At 32.3% G+C, this 27026-nt stretch overlaps 1 protein-coding gene across 2 annotated transcripts in view; it reads right to left on the reverse strand.

Annotated features, from left to right (window-relative positions):
• LOC129232524 (trifunctional nucleotide phosphoesterase protein YfkN-like) overlaps positions 1-27026 on the reverse strand; it is a 69689-nt gene that overhangs the window by 26013 nt on the left and 16650 nt on the right. For both annotated transcript variants that reach the window (XM_054866671.1, XM_054866666.1), the window contains exons 3-8: positions 26431-26517; positions 21971-22110; positions 15650-15775; positions 14501-14626; positions 10842-11007; positions 6954-7049 (exon numbers count right to left, since the gene is read on the reverse strand). In XM_054866671.1, coding sequence (XP_054722646.1) covers positions 6954-7049; positions 10842-11007; positions 14501-14626; positions 15650-15775; positions 21971-22110; positions 26431-26517 — 741 coding nt within the window. The remainder of the gene's footprint in view (positions 1-6953; positions 7050-10841; positions 11008-14500; positions 14627-15649; positions 15776-21970; positions 22111-26430; positions 26518-27026) is intronic.

Genomic DNA, 27026 nt, shown 5'->3' on the forward strand with positions numbered 1-27026 from the left:
TCCTTTTTTTGGTAAAAATAGCATATTAAATTATCGACAGAGAAATATTGTAGTAAATCAAAAACAAATACTTAACTTCCAGGAACCAGTTAACATAAGAATTCTAAGAAATTATTAAAACCACTCTTTAAGACATATCTAATCATGATAAAACTAAAACATTTAAATGGAAATAATCTTGAACTGAATTTTCAAGCAGTATAATTGTTGCTGCAAGAATAACAAGTGATAGTTATAGTATAGAAGTAATGTAGCTTTACTTACGTAAATAATACTGCCGTGTGCAGGTGAACGGCAGTATCGGCAGAAATTAGTTTTCGAGATATTTGAAGAAATGTGTGGTGGATTCAGTAGTAACAAAAGGAAATTGTTGGAATTAGATGTCTTTTTTTTTTTGTGCCTTCTTTCAGCGGAAACCAAATAAGTGAGTATGTACAATATAGGTAATGTACAATAGATGAAAAAAATGCAAAAAAGAAAAAAGAAAAATGTGCAGTTACTGCCCAATACCTGCACACAGCAGAATAGACATATTTATGTAAAACAAATTGAAATCTTTCAACAACTGGTCATTTGAGCTTAGGTTTTAATGAATGAATACAGCATTTTAACTATTAAAAAATAATAAAAATATTTACTTACGTCCAAAACTCAATTTCAAATGGTTTCATGAGTTGCCGAAAAAAAATCTTAGATTACTTTTTTAAAAAACATTGAAATGCAAAAACAAATATTAATTTCAAAATTTATGTGTACATGGTTTTAAAATAAAAGAGTTTTAAAGTCCGAAAAAAAAATCCCTTTGTGTAGTCTGAAGTGACAGCGAATAATACCATGGTAAAGAAACAAATTTGATTTTCAGTCAAAATACAATTTTAGCAATTAAATTAAAAATGGCAAGTGATAACTTTTATGATTTTTTCAGCATTAATTCAAAAAACAAAGATTTTTTCTTGAAATCGTGATAACAGTATGCTAATTACTTCAAGACGATGAGTAAAGGCAAGGGAGTCAAGTCATTAATGACGACTTCCTCTTTGCCTGTAGGGTTGTTTACTTTGTGTAGCATGGAATGCAGAGGCGTATTTGGATGTAAAGCCGCCCTGGGCGTTTGAAACTGTCCATCCTATAGGGGTGTTGAATTACACAGAGTTGGAAAAAAAATCATGTTTTTTTTAATACTTGAAGCAGATTTTTTTAAAAATTTAAATCCGCTTTTTTTATTATTTAAATCAATTTTTTAATGAAATTAGATTAAAATCAAATTTTAAATGTATTAATAATCAATTTTAAGTTCATAAAATGATAATTGCTAATTCTAAGTGATAATAATTATCGTCTTGAAGCTGTTCATTATACTTCATTCACTTTTTTATTTAATGATATTTCAATTAATTTATTGACTCATTTTTATTTTCTAACATTATTCATAAGAATGTCAAACTTTGACAATAACAGAAGTTTCTGAAATTTTAGATACTGCAAAATCTAATGTACTTTTATACAGTTAGCAATTTCTATTTAAAATTGATTTGAAATATAAAAAGGAAATATATACGCAGTTGGCATGTAAATATAAAATTGGTTGTTTGTTCAACCAATCCATTGATAAAAATTGGTAGTTAGTAAATCTCATCTTTCACACTGTTAAAAACGTATTCTTACATTATAATAAATCAATATTTTCCCAACAGATTAAGAACTATGTTTTGAAAAGAATGAAAAAGAAAAGTTTTGAAGCCTTATCAACACATGGGCGGATTTATGGGAGGGCAGAGGGGGGCAATGCCCCCCCAGTTTTGGGAGGACTTTATGTAGTAACAACACATCTTCCAAAAATTAAAAAAAATATTTTTTTTTATTTTTTGAATATTTCCGAAGGGTATGGGTGGATTTATAAGGGGGGCATAGGGGGCAATGCGCCCCGGTTTTGGGAGGACTTTATACAGTAACAACATATCTTCCAAAATCTTAAAACAAAAAATCATGACTTTTTTTTAATAGTTTAATGAAAATAAAGAGAAAAGCGAATGTCCTTTTCTGACGGGAGAAAAGAAAAGAAAAAAAAACAAAAACGAACATTAAATACAAATAAAACAGCTGTCCCTGGGGTGCTAAAAACGTGTCTAAATTCACTATTTTGGACTGAAAACCATTTGGGCAAGTATGTGAATGAAAATATAGGCTAAACGAGCTTTACATTAAGCTGCAACACTTATAATAATTGACTATTATTTTGACAAATTAGAACCTAAAGCAAAGGGGGAAGAAAACTCCACCCGCCTCCATTCTCGCTAACAGAACGATCTACTTGATTTGTGTCCACAGTTCAAGTATATTTGTGCATAATATTTATGTTCTTAGTAGATTAATTGGCCCTTTAAGAAATTCTAAAAAGCATAGTTTTTTTTTTCCTTCTTTCTCTTTTTTAAGAGAGAGAGAGAATAAATACTATCGCAAACTGAATAAATTTCAGTTATCTGAGTATTCTGATTAAATGAATCTTTTTACTTGGAAGGAGAGTACAATTTTACTTACTTTATAAATACTGTTTAAAAAATAAGGTTAGTCATAATCATCTAAGTCTAAGTGAGTCAGTTCTTGCCATTATTGAAATCTAAATAATTGAGTCATCAAAAGTTTTGAAAAATTTTACTGAAATTTTATAAAAGTCTATAAAAACCTAACAAAGATTTTGGTAAGCTCTTAAAAATCCTTTAACCGTAAAAATTGACGAATTTTCGTAAAAATTACAAAAAATCAAGCAAAAATTTGCAGGTAAGAGTGAATTACAAACAGGGCCAAATTTGCCTATGAGATAAACAAGCTATTGCTTAGGGCCCCTGCTTTGAAGTGGGTCCCTAACTCCCAAAAAAAAAAAAAAAATCATGATTCGTTCCTTAAAAAATAGATATTGCTTGAAAAAACTAATTTCATTTTTAAGTGCTTGAAAACCTTGAATATTTCAAATCGTGTGACTACAAATCTTAAATTTTAAAATGTCTAACAAATGGTAGAGGGGGAGAAATGCCAAAATATATCAAATTCAGCTCCTTGCCACATCCTGTATTAAAAATGTAAAAATCATGGTTCTCACGTTTGTAACATTATTTGAAATAAAGTTTTGGACTCATGTGTTTCATATCTTGCTAGTTATTCAATCCCGAATGCAGTAATTTGGAAATTCTTTTGTATTGATTGCTTTTATCTTACTTCTTCTGCATATTGTCTATCTGTTTAGCACGGGAAAAAATACACAGTACACTACTTCTATTTCTTTTCGTTTTCTGCCCCACTTGCAACTGAAGAAAAGTTGCTGTTATGAGAAATCTATGGTTACTTTTCTTTTTTAAATTTAAAATAGCTATTTCTCAAAGTTAGAACAGGACTGTAAAAATTTACAATCAAGTATTAAAATATCAGAGACTGGAAAGTACAAATGAAGTGCGTTAAGTAATTTCATTTATTTTATTTATTCTAGAGTCCTTGAAAATAATTAGATAAAACTTTGAAAATCCTAAGCAAAATGGGCTCCAATTACTTCTAATGCATATTGTTGATCTTTTTAAGCCAGGAAAAAAAATGATACACTACCTCTATTCCTTTTCGTTTTCTGCACTCTACTTATAATTAAAAAAAGATTGTTATAATGAGAAATCTATAGTTTATTTTTTCTTTCAAAATGGCTGCTTCTTACAAAGTTTGAACTAAACTGTACAACTGTATAATCTAGTTATCAATATCTATGTCTATCCAATTAATCTCTATAAGGCTTCAAAATGCAGAATTTTATATTCATTTTACAAAATTTCCTGCGGAGGAGAAACCCCCGGCCCCCTAAAATTGGAGATATTCTATTTCCCACTTAAAAGGGAGCCCTGCATCACTCTCTTGTTACCGGCTCCCTCTCTTAAGGTCAATTAAAAAAGGACAGCATGAAAACACACATTAATCAAAACGACACACAAAAGAGTGGAGCATGGACTTATGCATCACAGGAAAAAGACAAAAACATAGGAGTGGGGGGGAGGGGGAGCAATGAAAATGTTGCTAAAAAAAAAATCCTGCCCCCCCAGGAACTCAGTCCTAAATCCGCCCATGTATCAACAATTTGCAATTTAAAATAAACTAAAAAAAAATAATAATAATAAACAATCTGTTCTACATGAAATATACCAGTCCAACTGATGCAGCGATTGCACTTTCTGGGATGAGATCTATGTCTATGTTTTCGAAACATCGATGTGTCTGTTAAAACGTCGATGTTAGAGGGTAGATGTTTTTCTACATTGATGTGTTTTGCTTTCAATCATTCACGTCTATGACGTTGGAAGGAGTTTCCTCTTTCTTTTCTATAGAAGTAGACTTATATTTGCGTGTTATTAACTTAACAAGATACAACAATAAACTATCAAATAAAAGAATCTGGTGCGGTCAGGTCTTGGTATTTTTTGAGTCATTTCCAGTTTTTTAAACTTTCTCCACGTTCATCTCTTCATCCTATCACTAAATAAGTAAATAAATAAATAAGGATTTTATTTTATTATAAGAAGAAAAAACGTGGCCGCTCCTATGGCCTTATGAAGAAAAAAAAAGAAAGAAAGATTTTCTTACAATTTTGATATGAGAAAAAGTGCCGCCCCTCCAATCATGCCGCCTTGGACAGTAGCCCAGTGAGCCCATACTTAAATACGGCACTGATGGAATGCATGAAAGGAAAATTCAAGCTAGGTAAAATAAACAACTTAATAGACACAGCCGCAATCTTTGGAAGCTCATCCTTAGATAGAATACTTTGACCTTGAGGAAAAAAGATGCATGTGGCACTGTATAATCGCAACTCATTAATTTTACTTTTTTAAAACAAATAATTGGCAGAAAATTCGTAGGGAATCAAAAGTAATTCATTTTGCAAGGGGGGAAAAATCATTTGATCAATTTTCCCTGATTTTTTGTTATTTTTTTCAAAATTCCCTGATATTTCCCAGATTTTTCCCTGAGTGATAAAGTTCTCTGACTTTTCCCTGATCTCCCTGATCTGTCGCCACCCTGATATATCTCTTTCTCCTTCCCCCCCCCTTCCTTTGATCAGGCGCCCTAAGTTCAATAACTTTCAGTAGATACGCCACATCAGTATAATTGCTGCACCCCTAAAAAATTAAGAGTCTGTCAAAAAAATTTAAAATGTTCAAAAATGCCGCATTGCCATAAACACAGCACAAAAAAAAAAAAAAAAAAGATGAGCAACTTCTTGACATTGATGATATATCACAATAAAAAATACCCATTAAAAATTTTAAAAAATACAGTATATAATTGCTTGTGGCTCCATTCCCCAACTTTTAAAAATGTGAAGAAATAAAAACGGAATCTGGCATTTAAATTGATTTCCGATTTTTCTCCAAAAATCGAGAACGTTTTGCCCATCTAGGTTTTGCCGGGTTTTTTTTTTGCAAATACACTCTTTGCAAGGAAAGAAAATGAAATCTATAAATTCATAATCATGTTTCTGATTTAGAATGAACAATAATCATATTTATGAATAAAAAAGTTAGTTTCTGCAATTATTTTTGAAGTGGTCTGTTTTTGCGAATTTCTGTTATCTGCTGCTTTTACTTCGTACTAACATTAATAAAATATGTACAGTGTACAAGTTTTTTATTTTTTGCTTCCTTATGTTCCTTTTAAGGTTTTATATTGCCTTTCTGTTTAAACAGAGCTTTATTTCACTTGTAATCATCTATACAAAAAATTGGCGAATAGGAAATTCGGCTTTTCCCGCACTTTTTGAACCATTTACTTTAATTAAAGCTTCTAGTTGACGGGTAAATAATATATAATTGCATCAGAATGTGCCAGCATTTCTTTATTGTTTCGTTATAACAGTAGGACTAAAGTCGGTGCGATAAAAAGGAAAGTCGATTATAAACGCCACAATGGCAAAAAAGTCACTTACGAAAATTTAACTTTTAAACACGCAGACGCCGCGGAACGGTGTTCCTTCCAGAAATTACGGTAGTCATTAAATGAAAAGCTCAGGATCCGCTTGTTTCTTTTGCATTTCAAAATTGAAACATGCAGAAAATTATTGGTGCAGCATTGTAAAAATAAGAATCAATGCACAATTAGAAGTGCTATACTAAAGAAAGAAAAAGTAGGAAAAAAAGGAAAAAGTAGCAAAATAAGGAGAGTAGTAAAAAAGTAGGAAAAATAGGAACTCTTCGGGGTCTGCCCCATAAGAAGAAATCTAATGATGTTAAATCCCATGATCTAGGGTGCCAATTCTAATCACAGAAACGAGAGAGTACATGACCAGGAAATGCTTCATGCAGTAAGTGAATTGTTTTACTGGCTGCATGGTAGCATTACACTTCATCTTTACTAACCCTAAACTCTTAAATGTCAAATTATTCTTTTTTCATGGCTGCCAACAATTCATGGCAAAAATGGAGGCAAATTCAAATCTTGCATTAATTTTGAGACACCCTTTATGTCAGGATTTATTCCATCTACATCAGAAGAAAATTAGCTACATGGAAGCGATCCTATTTTATTATAATCGTTCTTAAAACCTAAAAAGTAAAGCTAATTTGCTACAAATCTTCCAAAATTCCACTGTATCATAATTGAATGCTTTTGATTTGTTTCTTGTTAAGTTCAATACTTTCATTAGGGCATTCTTTGGGCTACTCTTAGGGCCACTTTTTTTTATAATACTCAACACAATGCTTTTGGGGATACCGAATTTATCAGAAATTTCATTCTTGCTTCTCCCACTATCTACATTCTTTGACAATTCAACTTTATCCGCAAGGGATATTTGTTTTGTCAATATAATTGAGAGAAAAGTAAAAAGTTCAAAATAAATGGATAAAACAATTTTTCATTTGAGCAATTTTCTCTGAAATTAAACAGCTTTAAGAATGAGGAAGAAAGAACATTTGAAAATTTACCTAAGTTTGTTTCTTGAGTTCGAATGCTTGCAAATCTGCCATCTAAATCTACTAAAAACTCTCCAAGAACTTCATCCATTTTACCTTCAACAACATCTAATCCAACGAGAACAGTAAGTTAAAATCAAACTTTCACATCATTAGAGCTAAAAAATATATGCATATACACTATATTCAGAAAAAAAATTAATGCAATTTTTAGGAGAATGTGGAAAAAAAGTGGTAAATAAAAAAATTCTACGGTTAATTAAAATTACAAATAACCTAAACCATATTAAGTATGTTCAGAAGTGTATATATACACTCATGATGAACAGTACAATATGCATTAAATCCTCCACGAGCTGCGGGGAGAGCTTTGCAATGGTCCCCCATAGATTATGCAAACTTCTGACTGCCCTCCTGACTAATTTCATGCCTAACAATGCTTTCTCTCAGCTTTATCTAGGTAGCAAGTTTCTTAGAAGCAATTTTATACCAATTTTATGCTGACAAATTTAAATACAGGACTATTCCCAGTTCAACCTAAAATTTTAGTGGCAGGTTTTTTCACGTAGGACTGCACCTGAAATATAGTAGAGAAGATACCTTTTCAACACCTTTTATGTTTCAGAGATCAAAACTTGTATATTTGGCAACAAAATCATTAATAAATAAATTAGATTGTACATACCCAGAGTTGACAATCTTGGATTGGCATTTTGAAATTTGAGCACATTGAAATTGAGGAGCATTTTGAAATTTTGCGGAGCAACTCGTTATTTTGTATAAAAATCAGTATTTAAAAATTAAACCTCTTATCTAAAATTGTTTTTGAGCTTTGGTAATCATATTAAGCACAAGTCTAAAAATAATTTTTAAAATAATAAAACAGCTTTGAACACTATGCAATGCTTTGAACAAAGGTATCTTTAATTTCCTATATTTACATGCCTGTCATAATAAACTAGCAAAATATAACAAAAAATTAAGTTAATCATTGGGGAGCCTGGTCAGAATTAAGACCAAACGGGTAATGCACAGCAAAATAACTTCTTTGAGGAGTTGCGGAGTTTCGCTATTTTTGCAGAGCAACTCCGCAAAATGAGGAGCAGTTGCAACTCCGCATACTGATTTAGTTGTATAAAGAGTGAAAATTCATGTTGAAAATGCTATTTCCAGCAGTTTTCAAAACGATCCAACAAGGGGGTGAAATTTGAAATTAACAACTGAAACAATTACACCAAACAGGAAGATCTCAGGAGAGAGTTTAAAGCCAACTAATCAGGGTCATTTGAAAGGTGTTGGAAGTTACATGTCACTTTCATGCCATAGATTGAGAAAACTGGAAATATTATCCTCCCTTGTGGTGATGATCCTATTTTGCCTTTACCTGAGCGAGTTTTACTAGTAAAATAACTAGAATAATAACAAATTTTAATACATATATAAAAATCTTCTGTGTGGACGTTCGTCACCATAAGGCTTTTAAACGGCTGGACTGATTTTGGTAAAATTTTCTGGATGTAATTAAGTTGTGGCAAGCATGATTTCGAAGCGCGATGGATCGAATTGGAAACGCTTTTGTTAATTAATTAATTAATCTAAATATTGGACGGTTAGATCTCCCAAATGATGAATATTTATTTTAACCTATTCTCGAGCGAGAATTGAAATAAATATTTAACCAGTTGACTAAGGACAATAAGAAAGCCAGCTCTGATTTTTGTAATGAAATTTTCTACCGTGATATGTCGATTAAGAATATATAAAACCTAAAATGAGAGAGTGAAGCCTTAATTTCTTGAAAGCAACGATTTTAAGTCCTGTGATATACTATTTTAAAGTTAAGTACTGGACGAAATCGGGTTTCTTTCACTAACAAAAAGTACCGTAACTAGCAACATTTGCTTCTCGGCTCACAAGTCCATCCGAGTTTTGGCACCAATGGCAAGAATACTTTAAGGATTATCAAACTAATCAGTACATTATTAAAGGAAAAGACCATGGAATTTAAACATGAAACAAATTTTATTTTCATCCAGATAAATTACAACAAGGCAGTTCTGTACACAAAAGATCAGTGCAGTGGTAGATTTTTATCTTTGGAGGAAAGAACAAATTAGGCAATATATGAAGATCATTCAAGTACGCAGAGAAAGATAGCAAGTGAGGATGCTCAGCGAAAGAGTGGGATTTAAAAGTTTTTGTTCAAAAGATCAGACTGCTAATCGGCCGGAGTTCCCTTCTCTCACTGATCGGTTGGATTACAGTAATGTGGTGGCTTGGCAACTTTGGCTATAAACAACAGAGTTACGGGATTATTTGTTTGCATTTTAAAGCTACTGTTAATGTAATTTAATGTATTTTTTGTTTATTTTGCAAGATATTTTAAATTGCAAAGAATTGTTTTTGGTTTTTAAAGAGTTTAGTCATGTAAGTTAAAGAATGTTTATTTTATATCAGGAGGGGGGGGGGGGGGTGAGTGGTTTTCGCTATTTCAGGGAACTGTTTTTACCTTTATCATTTTTTCAAATGATATCCTTTCGATTGTTTTATATTTTTCCATATGGGGGACATTGCAGCAGGATTTGCTGTTTGTTTTAGATGAATAGTTAAGTTTTTTACACTTAATATCTGAGGACGATTTTTTATCCTTTGAGTATGGCTAAAGGAACAAATCATAAATTTTATAAAGATCTTTCAAGTACACGAAAAAAAAATAGTTAATAAAATAGCTACTCAGTGGGCATTAGATAAATCAAGTTCACATTCTAACACCAAGTAGCTTAAAACATTTTCTTTTCACTTATTTTTGTCAACAAAAAGGTTCAAACACTTGATGGTTTATTGAAATTTTTCAACTTTTCAATTTACAAAGTTTGAACAGAACAACGTCTGTCAGGTCCTCTAATATTTTATAAATTAAAAGAAGAATTTTAAAATACAGTCGAACCTCCATATATCAAACTTCCACATATCGAAATTTTCTATATTTCGAAATCCCAGCAAATTTCCATGTTCATTACATAGAAAAATTGTTTTTATATGTTGAAAAAATTTCTATATATCGAATTTTTTTTCAAGACATTCATAGATTTTCTTTCCTCTTTAGACTGTTTGTCTCCTGAAAAATAAAGGTTTGGGGAGAAAATTATGTTCACTAAAGGTTGCTACGAAACTCATAAGGAATCTGGGGTTGAAGGGAAGGGTGTGTAGATAGGTCATTGTTTTGCTTTAGAATTCTTAAATTCCCTCAAGTTTATTTCAAATATCTTAGTTGTAACCAGTAACATTGTAAAATCAGTTTCAAGTCATCCCTTTTGTCTGTTGATTATCGTTCCTAGTCGTTTTAGCACAAGTAAAAATCATTCAAGTTACGTAGATTAATTTTTTACTTTTCTCTCGATTTGTCAAAATGAAAATCCCTTAATGTAGCGGATCAAGTTGAATTGACAAAGAATGAAGATGCATGAAGGCGCAAAAATATAATTTCTGTTATTTTTTTAATTAACTTTCAATTGATCCGATGCTCGTATAAATTAGAATTTAGGTTTCATTCACGAAAATTAGCTTTAATTTTAATGCTTTAGGAAATTTTTAAGATAAAATAAGATATATATTGTTTCTATATATCGAAATTTCTATATATCGAATTTTTTTCCGGCAATTTGCTACTTTGATATATGGAGGTCCGACTGTATTATAATTTTGTCTATTATACAGTTATATTAGCTTTTGATATTAAAAGTGCATTTCCCCACTAACTTTTTTTGATATTTAAATTACATTTTCTTGTATTTAATAATTATGACACACATGAACCATATAAGTACATTAAAATAGTAAGACTGAGGACAAGCATCTTTTAAAATGGTCATTCAATTTCATTAAAGAGACAACACTCACCTTGATATTTCAAAAGTTCAAATTCAAGTAAAGGATCTGGAAAGAAGTCTTTAGTCACAGCATGTTTTTCAATATTTACATCAACAACACTTGAGCTAAATGTCAAAGTTATTTGGGAGAAGTGTTGAAAATCTGTACCACTTTTGACAATGTATTTTTCATTTATCTATTTGAGAAAATGGACAGGTTAAAAAATAATAACTTAGCAATATTTTCAAATAATTACAAAAGCTATTTTACAGGGTCCATTATGAAAGTAATGAGCATTTACTGGCAAAATATATTTATTGATCGTAATTTGTACAAATGTTCAATATTCTTCAAGATACATTCCTCCTGCATCAATACACTTGCGGAGACGTGTTTGCTACGCCTGAAAGGCACCCTGAAACTCTTCCAAGGGAATGCCTCTCAGGAACGTTGTAACATGGTGTTGGATATTTCCCAAGGTTCCCCAATGTTTTCCTTTCTTCTCTCTCTCTCTCTCTCTCTCGAGTCGCGGAAACAAAAAGAAGTCACATGAAGCTAAGTAGGGACTGTAAGGTGGTGAGGGATCACCGGGGGGGGGGGCATCCATAACGGGGTTCGTCGGCGACCTCCTCCTGGCTCTCTTTGAATGCCTTGTGCCACTTCCCAGACTGTGATCTTGAAATGCAATCGTCCTTGAAGGCTTCTTGCAGCATCTGGAATGTTTCGGTTGCATTTTTTCCAAACCTCACGCAAAACTTTATGGTGTATCATTGTTCAAGCGAACGCTCCATTGCGTTATGTTACAAAAGTTGAAAACATACTTCAAGCGGAGGCACTTATCTCCGCTCACACTGTTCGAAAGCAACTGACGACTGGATGCATTGAAAGGGCATATCCCGCACCACATTTCCCAGCCGGTTTTACTGTGCTGCCATCTATTGTCGCGTCACAATAACATTATGCTCATTACTTTCATAATGGACCCTGTATGTTAGAAAGAAAAAAATAACATGCCATGGTTCTGTTTTTTTTGAGCAATCACGATTGCTTATTGTTCTCACTTGACCATCCTTGATGTTACGGTTCCTTTTCCAGCTTGGACCAGGGGCCTCTGCAGCACCACCGCCCGCCATCCTCTCGGCGCGGTTGTCCCCTGGTCCTGAGCTATCTGCTTCTCCTTGTCGGAGGCGTTCATGTCCTACACACACGCACGCTCACACACATACAAACACACGACTTCACACACTCCTACACACACACATACACACACTCATGCCTGCACACAGACACAAACACACATGCCTACATACACACACACAAGAACGCCTACACCCGCACACGAGCGTACACAACACTCACTCGCATGCATGCATACATACACTTACGCTCACACATATACAAACACACAACTTCACACACTCCTACACACACACATACACACACTCATGCCTGCATACAGACACAAACACACATGCCTACATACACACGAACGCCTACACTCTCACTCACACACATGCATACATACACTTACACCCACACACATGCGCCCACACAAACACACACATGCGCCTACACAAACACATACTCCCATACACACGCTCGTGATTGCGAAAAACATAATTTGAATTCAAGATGCCAAAAATTCAAAGTAATATATATATATATATATATTTTTTTTTGAGCAATCACGATTGCTTATTGCTTTCATTTCACCGTTCTTGATGTTGTGGTTCCTTTTTCAGCTTGGACCAGGCACACCAGCACCACCGGCATCAGCAGGCGCGGCACCAAGCAATGTCTCCTGGAATCCATTTCTCCTGGTTGATGCCGTCCATGTCCTACACAAATGCGTGCTCATACACACAAACATACACACAATTCTTTACACACATACACACACGCCTATGTGCATACACACAGGTCTATGCACACACACAAGCCTGCACATGCACGCACGTGCGCCTACACACACACAACTATACATACGTAACCGCTCAGGAGGAGAAGTAGGCTTGAAGGGAGAGAAGCTGTTTCTAGAAACAATATCCCCCCATGAGTAGGGCCCTGTCGCAACTCGTGATTGCGAAAAACATAATTTGAATTCCAGATGTCAAAGTTCAATTTTTTTTTTTTTTAACTTGAGTCAAAATATTTAATTTTGAATGAAAAATAAGCAAACAGTTATCAACAGTGCTGTTTAATGTATTTAGAGGGGGGGGGGGTGGAACCTAAGCTCAATCGAATGGCTATCACGAATTAGAATTTGCAGTTTTTAGTACAATGATTCAATATGCTTGTAATATCATAAACTTCTAGAAGAGAAAAACATCATTTAAATGTAAATGAAGTTTGTCTTGAATGGAGTTATCAAATAAAAATGCTCTTGTAAACACTCATCTTATAGCAATTGGACAAGGTGACAAAATCTATTTTCTTTTGTTAAAATAATTATGTTTCTGAGTTACATTAGAGTGGAATTTTTTAATTTTTATTTTTAAAAAAATTCTTATTTGATCAAGAAAAAAATAATCAAACAATATTAAAACTTCCCAAAAAGAGTAGTTATTAAATATATGCCGAAGTGAAGTAATATTTGGATTAACTTTTCTTCAGAAATGTTTAACTTTTATCAGTACAATTAACTTTAATAACTAATTTGACAAAGGAAAACCCACACAGAAGATTGACTGCCTGAACTGTCTTTAGCCTTGGAGTTGCCTCATCATTAGAAGTATTCTGATAAAATTGCTAAATATGCACTATACTACGAAAACTAAGAACTATTTTCTTGGAACTGGCTGGCTGGTGAGCTTTCTAGTTTTGCCTTTTGATACTATAATTCTCAAAGGTCCATCCTGAAGTCCATTTTGCAAGTAATAAGCTTCTTTTGTAAAAAAATTTTCAAGCCAAACTTTTACTGATGAGAGATTCATGTCCTCCAAAAAAGATGACAAATAATCATACAGTGGTAAATATGCAGTTTTGGATAGTATACATTTGTGAGGATGAAATGTTAGCTCATCTTAATACTTAACACAGATTTCTGCTAAAGTTTAGCAATGAAAAAAACACAGTATTTCTCTTTTTTTTACTACATCGATTAATGAGCTATATATATATATATATATATATATATATATATATATATATATATATATATATATATATATATATATATATATATATATATATTTATTTATTTATTTTACAATGTTAAGTGAAAAGACAAAATGTTAAGACTACTTTTGCAAGATTGTGAAAAGTTTAATTACTAAAGCTAAAATTGTATTTAATTAAGAACTAACTTTTAAAATTAGATTTTGTTAGATTATAATCATTATGATGCCTGAGGAGTGGCATAGTGGTAAGACGCATCTTGAAAAGATGCATTGTCAGACATGTAACAAACAGTAAGAACATGTAACAAACATTGTTTGTCACACCTGCTTTTTAATTTGCCAATGCACTGTATGCAGTGGCCTTGTAACTGCAGCCTTATAACAACCTCACACTCATGGTTTTCAAACATCATTATTTGGTGATAGAATGAGAAAAAATTTGCTTCATGCAGGCTTGTTTCAAAAATTTTGAGCTTTCTCTATGACTTTATGTTTTGGGAGGCTCGTGAATTCTGATTATGTTTTCCTCTCAAGGTTATGAAGTGAAATATTCTACAAATTAAAAAGTACCTTTTTTATTTCATACACATGATCATGCCCTCCCAAAATTAGGTCAATTTCATCAACATTTTCTGCAAGTCGAATGTCGTTTGGAGTACGCATGTGAGTCAAAGCAATCACATAGTCAACGTTTTGCTGAAAAAAAAACTGCAAATTAACTAAACCTAATTTATGCAACAAATTTATTGATGGAAAGATTATAAGTAAAGAAATGGTCCCAGATTTCCAAAAACACTCAAAACTAATGTAAATATCAAGTAAAATATGATATCCAATCTGGAACCCAAAGTAAATTTTGCACCAAAAAAAGGAAGAAAAAAGTAGTTAAAGAACAACCAATAAACATTAGATAGAAGGGGAGCTAAAATTAATAAAGAAATTTAAATCAAACAAATTGCCAGATATAAAGTAAAAATTAAAATATTGAAATATATTTGCACAATTATTGCACCAATTGCCATACTGCATATGCAACATAGCAGGGGAGCCCATAATGCTAAATGGGGACTTACTCGAGTGTCGTCGGGAAGTATCAGATTTTGCAGTTTAGGTTATAAGGAGAAGAGATTGTTATATAATGTTCCCCTTTAGTGGTGGGGAAAGCTCCTGCAGATTTGCAAAAATGTAAAAAAGAACAGTTACATGGACATACTTGAGCGTGTAAAATATTTATAGTTTTGATGCGATGCTCCAACTTGTCTGTGAACCAAAGGTATGTTAATCTGCTGATTTGCGTAGTGGGGGATGGCTACCTGGAGGCACTCCCTACTAGCAAATTAGCACCATTTAAAACATCATGATTCAAAATTTCTCAAACAAAATATGTTTGCAGCTTTGAGAACAGAAGCAAAAGATCAGATGTGAAGAAAGCAAAAAAAAAAAAAAGAAAGAAAGAAGAAAGAAAAGAAAAAGTTATTATAATTCATTAAATGAAATCAAGAGAACAAACCAGAAACTAATATCTAACATCATTAGAAACAAATTTCTGTCATCATAAAAGACTAAAAATCTTGGCACTGAACATATTTTTTATAATTGATTGGTTTGGTGAATTTTATGCATTAAGATCAGTTAACTGCATTCATGGTACACAAACTTTTAATTGATAAAAATCAAAATTAAAACATGTTAACTAAAGTTTTTTAAATAATTAGTTGCCTCATCTTTCAGCTGAATGGCTAATTTCCGCCCTTCTGTAACAAAATCTGAATAAGTAACTTCATCGGCTTCAATTGTAGCTAAAGTTGCCAACCACTCCTCTTCAACCAGTCCGATAATGCCAAACTAAGAAATAAAAGAATGATAAGATACAAATTTTTCAAAAGGAATACAATTAATAATTTTAAGATATTTAAAGTAAATACATTAGAACTCCAATTATCAAAATCAATTGGGACTGAGCCGCATATAAGCTACCTTTATTCCTGATTTGACCAAGGGACATTTCTAGCCCTGACTGACTGTTTAGAATGTCACTCAATGTTGTGAGTGTGATATTGTTTACTGGGTTTTTCACAGCATAGTTTGGCTTCTGTTAAATACAAATAAGCATATGCAAATAAGATCTTTTATTGAATGTAGTTGACAAGAACAGCTTTTTTTTTTCTTATTTTCAATCAATTTCAACTTTTGCCAAAGAAATGAAAGCTTTCTTTGGAAAACTATATTTCAAAATAAAAATAGGTGGTGCTATCTTTAACCTAGCATCCTTTTATACTCAAAAAAAAAAAAAAAAAAAGATTAAATAATAAAATAAAAGCATACAAGTGTAAAATTATTTCTTTGAAAGCATACAACTTGACCAATGAAATTTCGGTAATTTTCATAGTAAAAACATGCTATGCTTCACACTAGTGAGTGAGATGAAACTTTTGGAGACAATTATTTCAGGTATGTGCAATCCGTGTCTCCACCTTTTCGCCCTCTCCCCCGTTTCGCCATCCAAATGATTGACAGGTGAAATCAGCTGAGGTATCATCACACTTCAGTGATTTCCCTACTAAGTAGGTAGGGAAAAGTGGTGGGGATTATTTATCCCTATCACTGAGCTTAAAGAGAGAAAATATTCCTTATCGCTTTAAGATCCCTTGACCTCTCCCTATCCCCTTATCACCATGTGGTGGTTCATTTGCACTTGGTTAGTAGAGGGTTATGCCTAGTAAAAATGGCTGTCCTTTTCCGTGCAATCGCAAGAAGGCGGAAAACTTATTTTGTCTGAAGGATATTTGTATGGTATCGCCTACCAAAAACACAATAAATCTTACTACAAATGTGATTATGATGAAAGATTTCAACTTTTCTTTTAGAAATTCAGTTTAGCTCAATTTCAATGGTTTAAAAAAGATGACAAAAATAATTAGTGCACCCGTTGGCATGTAATTAATCATTTTCTCAGTTTCAGTGATTGAAAATAAAGACACATCTGTGCTTCCATTAACATGTAATTAATCATTTTCTATTCTGGCTCAATCCATACAAGTTTGATGGATGTGTGCACTCCACCATTTTTATTTTTTTTTGAAACTCATATCCCTAAAAGTTGCATATGAAAGATGTTTAAAACCTCTTTTATTTTTTCTCTAAACAGGACCTTTGATTTTTTTAGATGTCATCAAAAGTGATTTTCTTAGTCAAAAATGAGACTGTTAGACCTTTGCATTTTGGCCAAACCTATTTGAATTACATTTATGACAGTTAATTTAACGTTTTGATGTTAAAAGTGCATAAGTTGACAGTCTTACATGCTGTGTTACGTAGCTGTAACTTAATAATTAAAATAATGGCAACAGGTTAAAGTTCAAGGTCAAATGTAAAAATGTTATCATTTCAAAGGAAAATAAACTCGTGTAGAGGACGGAAACATAAAATGAAATATGGCAAAAACTAATCACTGGAACCATACTAATAAGAATATGTAACTGCTGTTGTTTGTTTGTTTACCTTTTACAGATTGCAGCCCCTCAAAAATTCGAAAAATGACGTTTTTAGACCCCTGTAAACCAAAAGGGGATGAAATTTAAAAAAAAATTTCTTCGCCAGTTGAATGTTCTGTTCAAGTACTATACAAGTTATATATATTATTTTGTATATTTGGTTTGTAAAAAAGATACAGGTCTTTGAAATTGAGCAATTTTGCTAGTTGATTCACACTAAAACAGAAATAATGTGAAAACTTCACTACACCTTTTCAAATTACGTATATTGTGCTCTATACCACATATTATACTAAAGAAACATATTGTAAGTATAAAAATAGTTATTTTAATTTGATAACTTAGAAATATTTGGACATGAAGGAGTAGTTCATAGTTGATTGACAGCAGCAGAAGTATTTAATTTATAGACTAGACTGATAATCTACACACAAATTTTCAATACATACTACCAGGGTTGAGTTTTTTGCCGGCAAAAAGGTATTTTTGCCAAGCCAGTGGAAAAACCATGACAAAAATGGAAAAAACCAGCAAAAATGGGAAAAACGGCAAAAACCTAATTGCAAATAAAGTAGCATTATAGTGTTAATCAAGAAATAGTGACAATATAATATAAATAATGCACTTTAATACTTTAGTTATGTCTCTCCATGTTACTTCTAATTTATAAGGTGAAAAATAAATAAAAAACAAATGTTGGGATTGCAAAACTTAAGATTTTCAATGTTTGCTAAAACAATTTTTCCAGAATGAGCCAATTCCTTCAATGCTAAAATAAAGAATGTTTACTTAAGCTTAGTAAGTTAATAAAAAAATTGAATTATAATTATATATATATATATATATATATATATATATTTAATTAATCATTTTTTTTTTTTTTTTTTTGATCCCACTAAGATTTTTAGGTTATTTAATTAATAACAGAATATTTACTTGAATATAGAAAAATATTAACTTTTCCTTGCTAAAGAAATAATTTTTCTCACTTACTGGGCATTTTTTCTCACTTACGGGGAAAATGGATAGCCAAAAGAAGAATTTAAAAAGAAGAAAGAAAAGCTGATCAATATGCGCATTCTATATTCACTCTACTTTTTAGTGATACTAGCTCACTCTACAGAAAATGGCAAAGCCTTTTATCAAAATCTTTTCATGCTTTTACTTTTATATAAAAGGAAAAAAAAAACTGTCCGTAAGTTGTTAACACAAAATCTATTTTTGCCATTTTGGCAAAAACTGGCAAAAACCTATTTTTGCCGGGCGGTAAAAACCGCGGTTTTTTCCACGGTTTTTTCCGCCTCAGGCAAAAACTTGCCAACCCTGCATACTACATACAAATATATGCTCTGTACATTAACATATCTAAATTGCCTTAAACATATGCAAAAACATTATACAGGGTGTTCCGAAAATGACCGACACATTTGAAAAATCATTACAATCTAAATGGGCAGCGATAGATATGTACCGTTTATAGCATTATGCTTGGTGCAACAGTTAATTTTCAAACAAACTAACTTTCAAAATTAGTTACAACGTTCCTCAGCAGATGGCGCTTTAGGTATTTAGTGGAGGCTTTAGGTGTGTCTGTCTGAAAGTTTACTGTTTTTGTAAGCATATTGCAACTAAACAGTGTATTCCTGTCGCTGCCCGTTTAGTCTTTGTTGATTTTTCAAATATACCAGTCCTTTTTGCGATCTTACAGACTGCATTTTCCTCTATACCTTTCAAACTACCTGTAGCGCTGTCTGTTGAGGAGCATTGTAACTAATTTTGATAGTTTGTCCGTATCCAAACTTACTGTTGCCCCAAGCATAACGCAACAAACAGTATACTTCTATCGCTGCTCGTTTACAATTTACTTCGTATAATATACCAAAAAGAATTTGCAACACCATTCTAATTTTAAAAACATTTTACTTTTCAAGGACAAAGCTATTTATACAACTTTATAAAACTACTGTTTTGACATTTTTAGAAAGAATAAAAATGAAATATTTACGCAGTATAACTAAAAAAATAGCATTTGATTTTTCATTAAAAATTACTGCATTGCCATTTTCATGAATTAAAAATTCAGGTGAATAAATATAAATTTATGAAACTACAAAAAAATATAAAAAATTGTAAATTATAGCCACTTGGTAGAGTGGCTGAAGCCAAATGGCTGAAATTTCAGAGCAGAGATATGAACGCAGAGCACCACATTTTTTCTATTGTGCACCCAAGAAATCAAGTACGTCACATAAAATGTAGATAGAAGGCATGGCCTATTTGAATGACCACTTGAGAAGCGCCAACATGCGTTCCTACCATTTCCACTTAATGCTTTTCCCTAAAATTTTCCCTGCCGTTAAGAAAAATCCCTACCATTCAGATGCGGTTCGCTGATTTGCAGGGGCGTAGCTAAGGGGGGGGGGGTTTGGGGACAACCCCCCCCCCCCCGAAACGTGTGTCTCAAAAAAAAGAGAAAAAGAAAAGAGAAGAGAAAGAAAAAAAAGAAAAAGAAAAAAATCAAAACGATTTTTTTCTGAGTAACAAAGGTCAAAAATTCACTTCGCTCCCCCCCTTCCCCAATGCCATTGAAAATCTGCTCCTCAAGCATAAAGACGCCTCCCTCTGCTATGACAATTTTTTGATAATTGACTGAAATTTGACACTTTGCTTTAGAAATGAGATTGAATTGTATCTACGTATATGTAGCCTTTCTTCGTCATCGATTCTGCAAATTGCTAAATATGCTTAATTTTATGAGTGGCGTAGTGGGAATATTGCATACAGTCTGTATATTTCGAATTTCACAGGAAAGAAAAAAATCGAGATAAAGAGGTTTTGAGATACAGGTGCTTTAAGAAACTTTATAGAAATTTGGAATATGATGGTGAAAATTTGAAATCGATACTAGAGACAATGTGGGCTCTTGATTAAAATTCCTCTGTATTAGTTTTGTTAGGTATTTATTCTATTATTACATTATTAAGTGCTTTAGTGCAAGTTTAAGGAATCATTTTGACAGTAAAAGAAACTTTAAGACTATCTTTTTCAAGAAAAAGTCTTATTGCTTTTTGGTTCCTGATTTTTTTTTTTTTGATTCATTATTTATCCTCTTGAGGTTAGCAATTGCTGCAAATCTAACTTGGCCAATATTCTACGATTTTCCTTTTTTCATCACTTGAAAAAATCTTCTTTTTACTCCTATCATTTCGGTTTTCTAAGGAATCACAATTTTTAAGAAAGAGATCAACCAAAGAACAGTACTAATCCAGATAACATAGTGAAATGGCTTTTAAATTGAATGATCTTTAACCATGAACTTGAAATGTTCATCTTAAAAGTCAAACCTGTGAATTTAACCCCTTTACTCTTCTTCCAAGAAAGTGCGCGAATAAAATGTTAAAAAACGAAATGAATCTAGACTATTTCTGTTAGTTGGTTCGCATTAAAAAGTAGAAAATAAAAAAGACTTTTCTTTATAACATTCGAAAATTGCTGTTGCTCTCTCAAATAGATATTTATGTAAATTCTAAAGCAGATAATAAAATTAAAAATAGAAACTTGAGAGAAGAACAGATGGCATGCAGCTTTCAGCGAACAACTTTCTACCGCCTATATCTCTTCCCTATTTTTTTTTTATTCAAATTTTATTAACTGCTTTAAAATTAGCATAAATATAAATACATAAAAAGCAACATATAAATATAAGGATATGAAAAGCAATTTCATTTTTTGAGGGTAAGAAGTCTTTTATTTTTTCAAACTTTTAGTGCAAACCAAGTTAGTAAAAATAGTCTTTATAGTCTGACCACCGATGAGATTGAAAGTCAAACAAGCAGAAATGGAAGTATCTATTAGCTTTCAGGGATGCCAGCTTTTGTAGTTGTGTGTTAGCCTCTAAATTAAGCAGTCTGCAATCACTTTGAAATGAATGGAACACGCTCATTGGTTTGGATTGACTGGTTTTGACAAGACAGTTGCTAGAAAATTTTTCTTTAAATTAAATGGAGGGAAAAGAAAAAGAAGTTGAACTTTCCATAACATTAGAAAATATAAAAAAAAATTGTTTGCTTTTGTTTTGTTTGACACAAGTATCGGACTTGGGGCATTCCATTCCAAAGTATGTAAGATCCACCTCCCTCTTATTTTTTCAATACAAAAAAAAGTTTACAAACACACACACGCACATATATATATATATATATATATATATATATATATGTGTGTGTGTGTTTGTGTGTATGTGTGTGTATAAAAGAAGTAACCCCCCCCCTCCCCCCGAAAGTCGGGTCTAGCTACGCCCCTGCTGATTTGGAATGCTCCCCCTCTCCTGCAGCACAGACACGCCTTCTTCTTTGTGAACAGGTTAGGTGGCGAATTGGCGGAGATGACGAATTGGGGGTGAAATCATGCAATCAAATTATAGTAAGATAAATTTGAACTTTTGAATAAATGTTACATATAATAAAAATTAAAAATCTACATAACATAAAATTTTCAAAAAGTGGTAGTTTTTACTACGTAGGAAAGAATATTACATAAAAGTTACTTTTTTTCCTTTAGATTCAAGCACTTTGGTCAGAAAACCATTGGCTAAAGGTTTTTCAGTTTCATTATCTATAACATTGCTAATTAACCATGGGAAGTGAGTACGTGATGAAAAGTCAGTCAAAATATCAACACCAAAATCTGAAAATGAACCAAGTATTACCAACAATTTTTAAAACTATTAATGTTAATGTCAAATAATGGATAGAAGACATTTACATATTGCATACTGTCAGTGAACTTTGTCAACTCTACTGTAATATTCTGCTTCAAGCAAACTATTCTACTTATTGCAGAAAGTGAAATAAAAATTAAATAATCTGATTCAGTTTTCAATAATTAAATAAAATTTATAATATAATTTGAACTTTATTACTTAAGTTATGCAACTGCATTCAAATTTTATCTGGCACCATTATTGAAAAAAAGTCTATGACATAATATATATTTAAAACACAAGTAACTAAAATTGAAAATTTAAAAAATTCCCGAATGAGCAGCAAATGTAGAATCAAGAGGGAAAATTGAAAATCTTTTTAAAAGCCTTATGCTATTAAAAATCAATTACAAATATTTTATTCGTTGACAAATCGAAATTCGAAATAGAATTTTTTTCAAAACACTGTGTTTTCTTTCCTTGTCGGTCAACAATGAATTCAGTTACGAATTGCGTGAATAAAGGCTTAGCCGCACTTAAAATCTGCTTTAAAAAACGTTTTAATTTGAATTTTATATAATATGGAAGTTCCAAAAATATTCTATCGGACGTAGAAAAAAATTACTCTTTATTTTTGTACTAATTTTTTTAATTTTTAAGTAACTTTTCATGCAAAAAACAGTGAAAAACCTTTTTGAGGTTTTTAACTAATATCTTTGTTAGTTAATGTCATCCGAAGATGCAACCTAGCTAAGAACACTCTATCAACTCTCCTTTCAAACTTTTTTTTTTTTTTCAGAATCAATCCATTTGTTTAGGTGCTACAGTGCCACAGACAGATACATAGATACACAGACAGGTCAAACTTATAATCCCCTTTCCTTTGTGTGTCAGGGGTTAAAAATCATCTAATTTAAGATTGATAAAGATAACATTGATACAGCACATAATTGCAAATCACTATGCACTCAAATTTCAGGGCATGGGCGGATTTATGGGGGGGCAGAGGGGGGAAATGCCCCCCCTAGTTTTGGGAGGACTTTATGTAGTAACAACACATCTTCCAAATGTTTTAAAAAAATTATTTTTTCTTTTTTGAATCGTTCAGAGGGGCATGGGTGGATTTAGAGGGGGGCATAGGGGCATTGCCCCCCAGTTTTGGGAGAACTTTATATAGTAACAACACATCTTCCAAAATCTTAAAACAAAAAAATCATGACTTTTTCTTTTTTGAATAGTTCAATGAAAATGAAGAGAAAAGCGAATGTCTTTTTCTGATGAGAGAAAAGGGGGGGGGGTGGGGGGGGGGTGGAACGAACATTAAATAAAAATAGTACGGCTGTCGCTGGGGTACTGAAAATGTGTCAAATTCAATATTTTGAACTGAAAAACCTTTTGGGCAAGTATATGAATGAAAATATAGGCTAAAAGAGCTATACATTAAGCTGCAACACTTATAATAATTGACGATTATTTTAACAAATTAAAACCTAAAGCAAAGGGGGAAAAACTCCCCCCCATTAGCCCTAACAGAACGATCTACTCGTTATGATTTGTGTCCACATTTCAAGCATATTTATGCATTATATTTATGTTCTTAGTAGATTAATTGGCCGTTTGAGAAATTCTAAAAAACAAAAAAGTTTTTTCCTCTTAAAAAGAGAGAGAGGAAATAAATATTACCGCAAACTGAATAAATTTTAGTTATCTGAGTGTTCTGATTAAATGAATCTTTTTACTTAGAGGGAGAGTACAATTTTACTGAGTACAATTTTACTTACTTTATAAATACTGTTTAAAAAGTAAGGTAAGTCATACTCATCTAAGTCTAATTGATTCAGACCTTGTCATTATTGAAATCTAAATAATTGAGTCATCAAAAGTTTTGGAAAAAATTTACTGAAATTTTATAAAAGTCTATAAAAACCTAACAAAGATTGGTAAAATCGTAAAAATCTTTCAACCGTAAAAACTGACGAATTTTCGTAAAAATTACAAACAGGGCCGAATTTGCCTATAAGGTAAACAACCTATTGCTTAGGGCCCCTGCTTTGAAGTGGGTCCCTAACTCCCCCCCCCCCCAAAAAAAAAAAAAATCATGATTTGTTCCTTAAAAAATGGAAATTGCTTGAAAAAATTTAATTTCATTTTTAAGTGCTTGAAAACCTTGAACATTTGGAAAAGTGTGGCTACAAACCTTAAATTTTAAAATTTCGAACAAATGGTAGAGGGGAAGGAATGCCGAAATGTGTCAAACTCAGCTCCTTGCCACATCCTGTATCAAAAATGTAAAAATCATGGTTCTCACGTTTGTAACATTATTTGAAATAAATTTTTGTGACTCGCATGTTTCATATCTTGCTATTTATTCAATCCCAAATGCAAAATTTTGGAAATTCTTTTGGTGTTACTTGCTTTTATCTTACTTCTGCATATTGTCAATCTGTTTAGCACAAAAATAAAATTACACTCTACTTCTATTCCTCTTTGTTTTCTGTCCCACTTGCAACTGAATAGAAGTTGTTGTAATGAGAAATCTATAGTTTTTTTTCTTTTAAATTTAAAATAGCTATTTCTCACAAAGTTAGAAGAGGACTGTAAAAATTTACACTCAAATATTAAAATATCAGAGACTGGAGAGTACAAATGAAGTGCGTTAAATAATTTTATTTATTCTACAGTCCTTGAAAATAATTAGATAAGTCTTTGAAAATCCTAAGCAAAGTAAGCTCCAATTACTTCTACTGCATATTGTTAATCTGTTTAGCCAAGAAAAAAAATAGACACTACCTCTATTCCTTTTCGTTTTCTGCACTACTTAAAATTAAAAAAAGGTGCTGTAATGAGAAATCTATAGTTTATTTTTTCTCTCAAGCTTAAAATGGCTGTTTCTTACAAAATTTGAACAATACTGTATAATCTGGTTATCAATTTCTATGTCTGTACAATTAACCTTTATAAGGCTTCAAAATGCAAAATTTTATATCCATTTTACAAAATTTCCTCCGGGGGAGAAACCCCCGGTTCCCTAAAATTGGAGCCCCGCGTCACTCTCTTGATACCAGCTCCCTCTTTTAAGGTTAATTCAAAAAGGACAGCATGAAAACATGCATAAATGAAAACGACACACAAAAAAGTAAAGCATGGACTTATGCATCACAGGAAACAGACAAAAACATGAGCATGGGGGGCAATAAAAATGTTGCTAAAAAAAAAACCCTGCCCCCCCAGGAACTCAGTCTTAAATCCGCCTATGTTTCAGGGTGAGTTACAAGTTAAGAAAATACACAGGTACATTTTAAAACTTGGCGCTTATTACCATATTGGTTCTTTTTTTTTTCCAGCATAAAGATTTTACTTCTAACTTTATCTGTTTATTTATGTAAAAATAAAGTCCTATTGTTAGAACTAATATGAAATCAGAATTTAAAAGGATGTTTCATTTTACTTAACTGATCTAAAATGTGCAGAACACATGAAGAGATTTCTGAGTTATGTCAATGTTGACTAAATATTTTTGGGGGATATTCAATAATGTATGTTACCGAATTCAGAAAAAATTTGCTGTCAAAAGTTCAAATGTGATACCCAGGATACTGTGGTCTGTAAGTCTCCAGTCCCAGACCACATAGTCTTTTACTAAATTGAGCAAGAGAAAGAATATTTTTAAGATAAAGTACTAGTGCAACCAGAATTTACCTTTTGAAGGGATTTATTTTGGTCAAAAAAGTTCTTATTTGCATATAAACTACTGCACTAGAATTGGCAATAAAGTTGAAATCAAGGCATCTTTGCCTTTTGCTGCACCACTGAGATCAAGTTCACTATTATTTCTAAACATTTTCTTCTTTTAACTTTTTACAGCTGAGATATTTGCATTGTTTCTCCAATGCAAAATGCTCGTGAAAGCCATTGTTGTCCATGGCTTTCACCAGCCTAGGACAACCAAAGCAACTGACACACTGCTCCATGAGCGGCCAGAGCAGCGTTATTCAAAAACTGTCCTCCTGGATCAAAAACTTACCAATTCTGATTAGCTTGTACCTGTCCATCTCAATGTTTAATGACAAACTGTATTTCATAGAAAGAGATCATTTACCTATTTTTTGATAAAATGCACTATTAGGAAGTGTCTAAAAATCTTATGATTGCTTTTAGATTCAAGTCCTTTGTAGTGTTCAATGATTTCACAATTTCTCTGAATCCTGAGACACAAACAACTCATTAGCAATGTGTGAAATGTATTTCTAAAAATGATTAGTCATTAGATAAACAAAATTTGGGGAGAAAACATTTAAACTTACCAAAATCATGGTTTCCAAAGACAGCACAATGTACTCCGAGAGAATTTAAAACTGGAATCATTTGTTCCCCCTTAGTAAAAGTGCTCACTAAAACAGACAGAGAAAATAAAAACATAAACCAGGATTGAAGTAAAAAACAAATGTTATGCTTAAAGCTTGAAGGAAAACTTACTGTGATATCAAGTTAACATTATTTAAATTATGGCTGACTATGATTCATGTCAGGGATGCCCACCTGGGGGTCATAGCGCAGACTGTGCCATTGAAAATTTTAAGGGTGGTTGTTTTAAAGGATATTTCCCCTTTTTGAGGGGGGGCTCTTGCTTTGGGGGGTGCTTCACAGGGCCGATTCTAGCAAGTGTCAGGGTGTGCACCGCACAAGGGCCGCTTAAGCAAGGGGAGGCAGGGCCGTATCAAGAGGGGGGGGGCTTGACGCCCCCCCCCCCCGAAACCCGAAATGTTTTGTACCATAAAACAGAAGAAGTTTTTTTTTTAAATTCCTAATGTCAGAAAAGGAGAATAACGAAGTTTTTTTTATTCTTAATTTTGCTACTATTCAAGATTTATAATACATATTTTGAAGAAATACAGAAAAA

Source organism: Uloborus diversus, chromosome 1 (genome assembly GCF_026930045.1).
Source record: "Uloborus diversus isolate 005 chromosome 1, Udiv.v.3.1, whole genome shotgun sequence".
NCBI lineage: Eukaryota > Metazoa > Arthropoda > Arachnida > Araneae > Uloboridae > Uloborus > Uloborus diversus.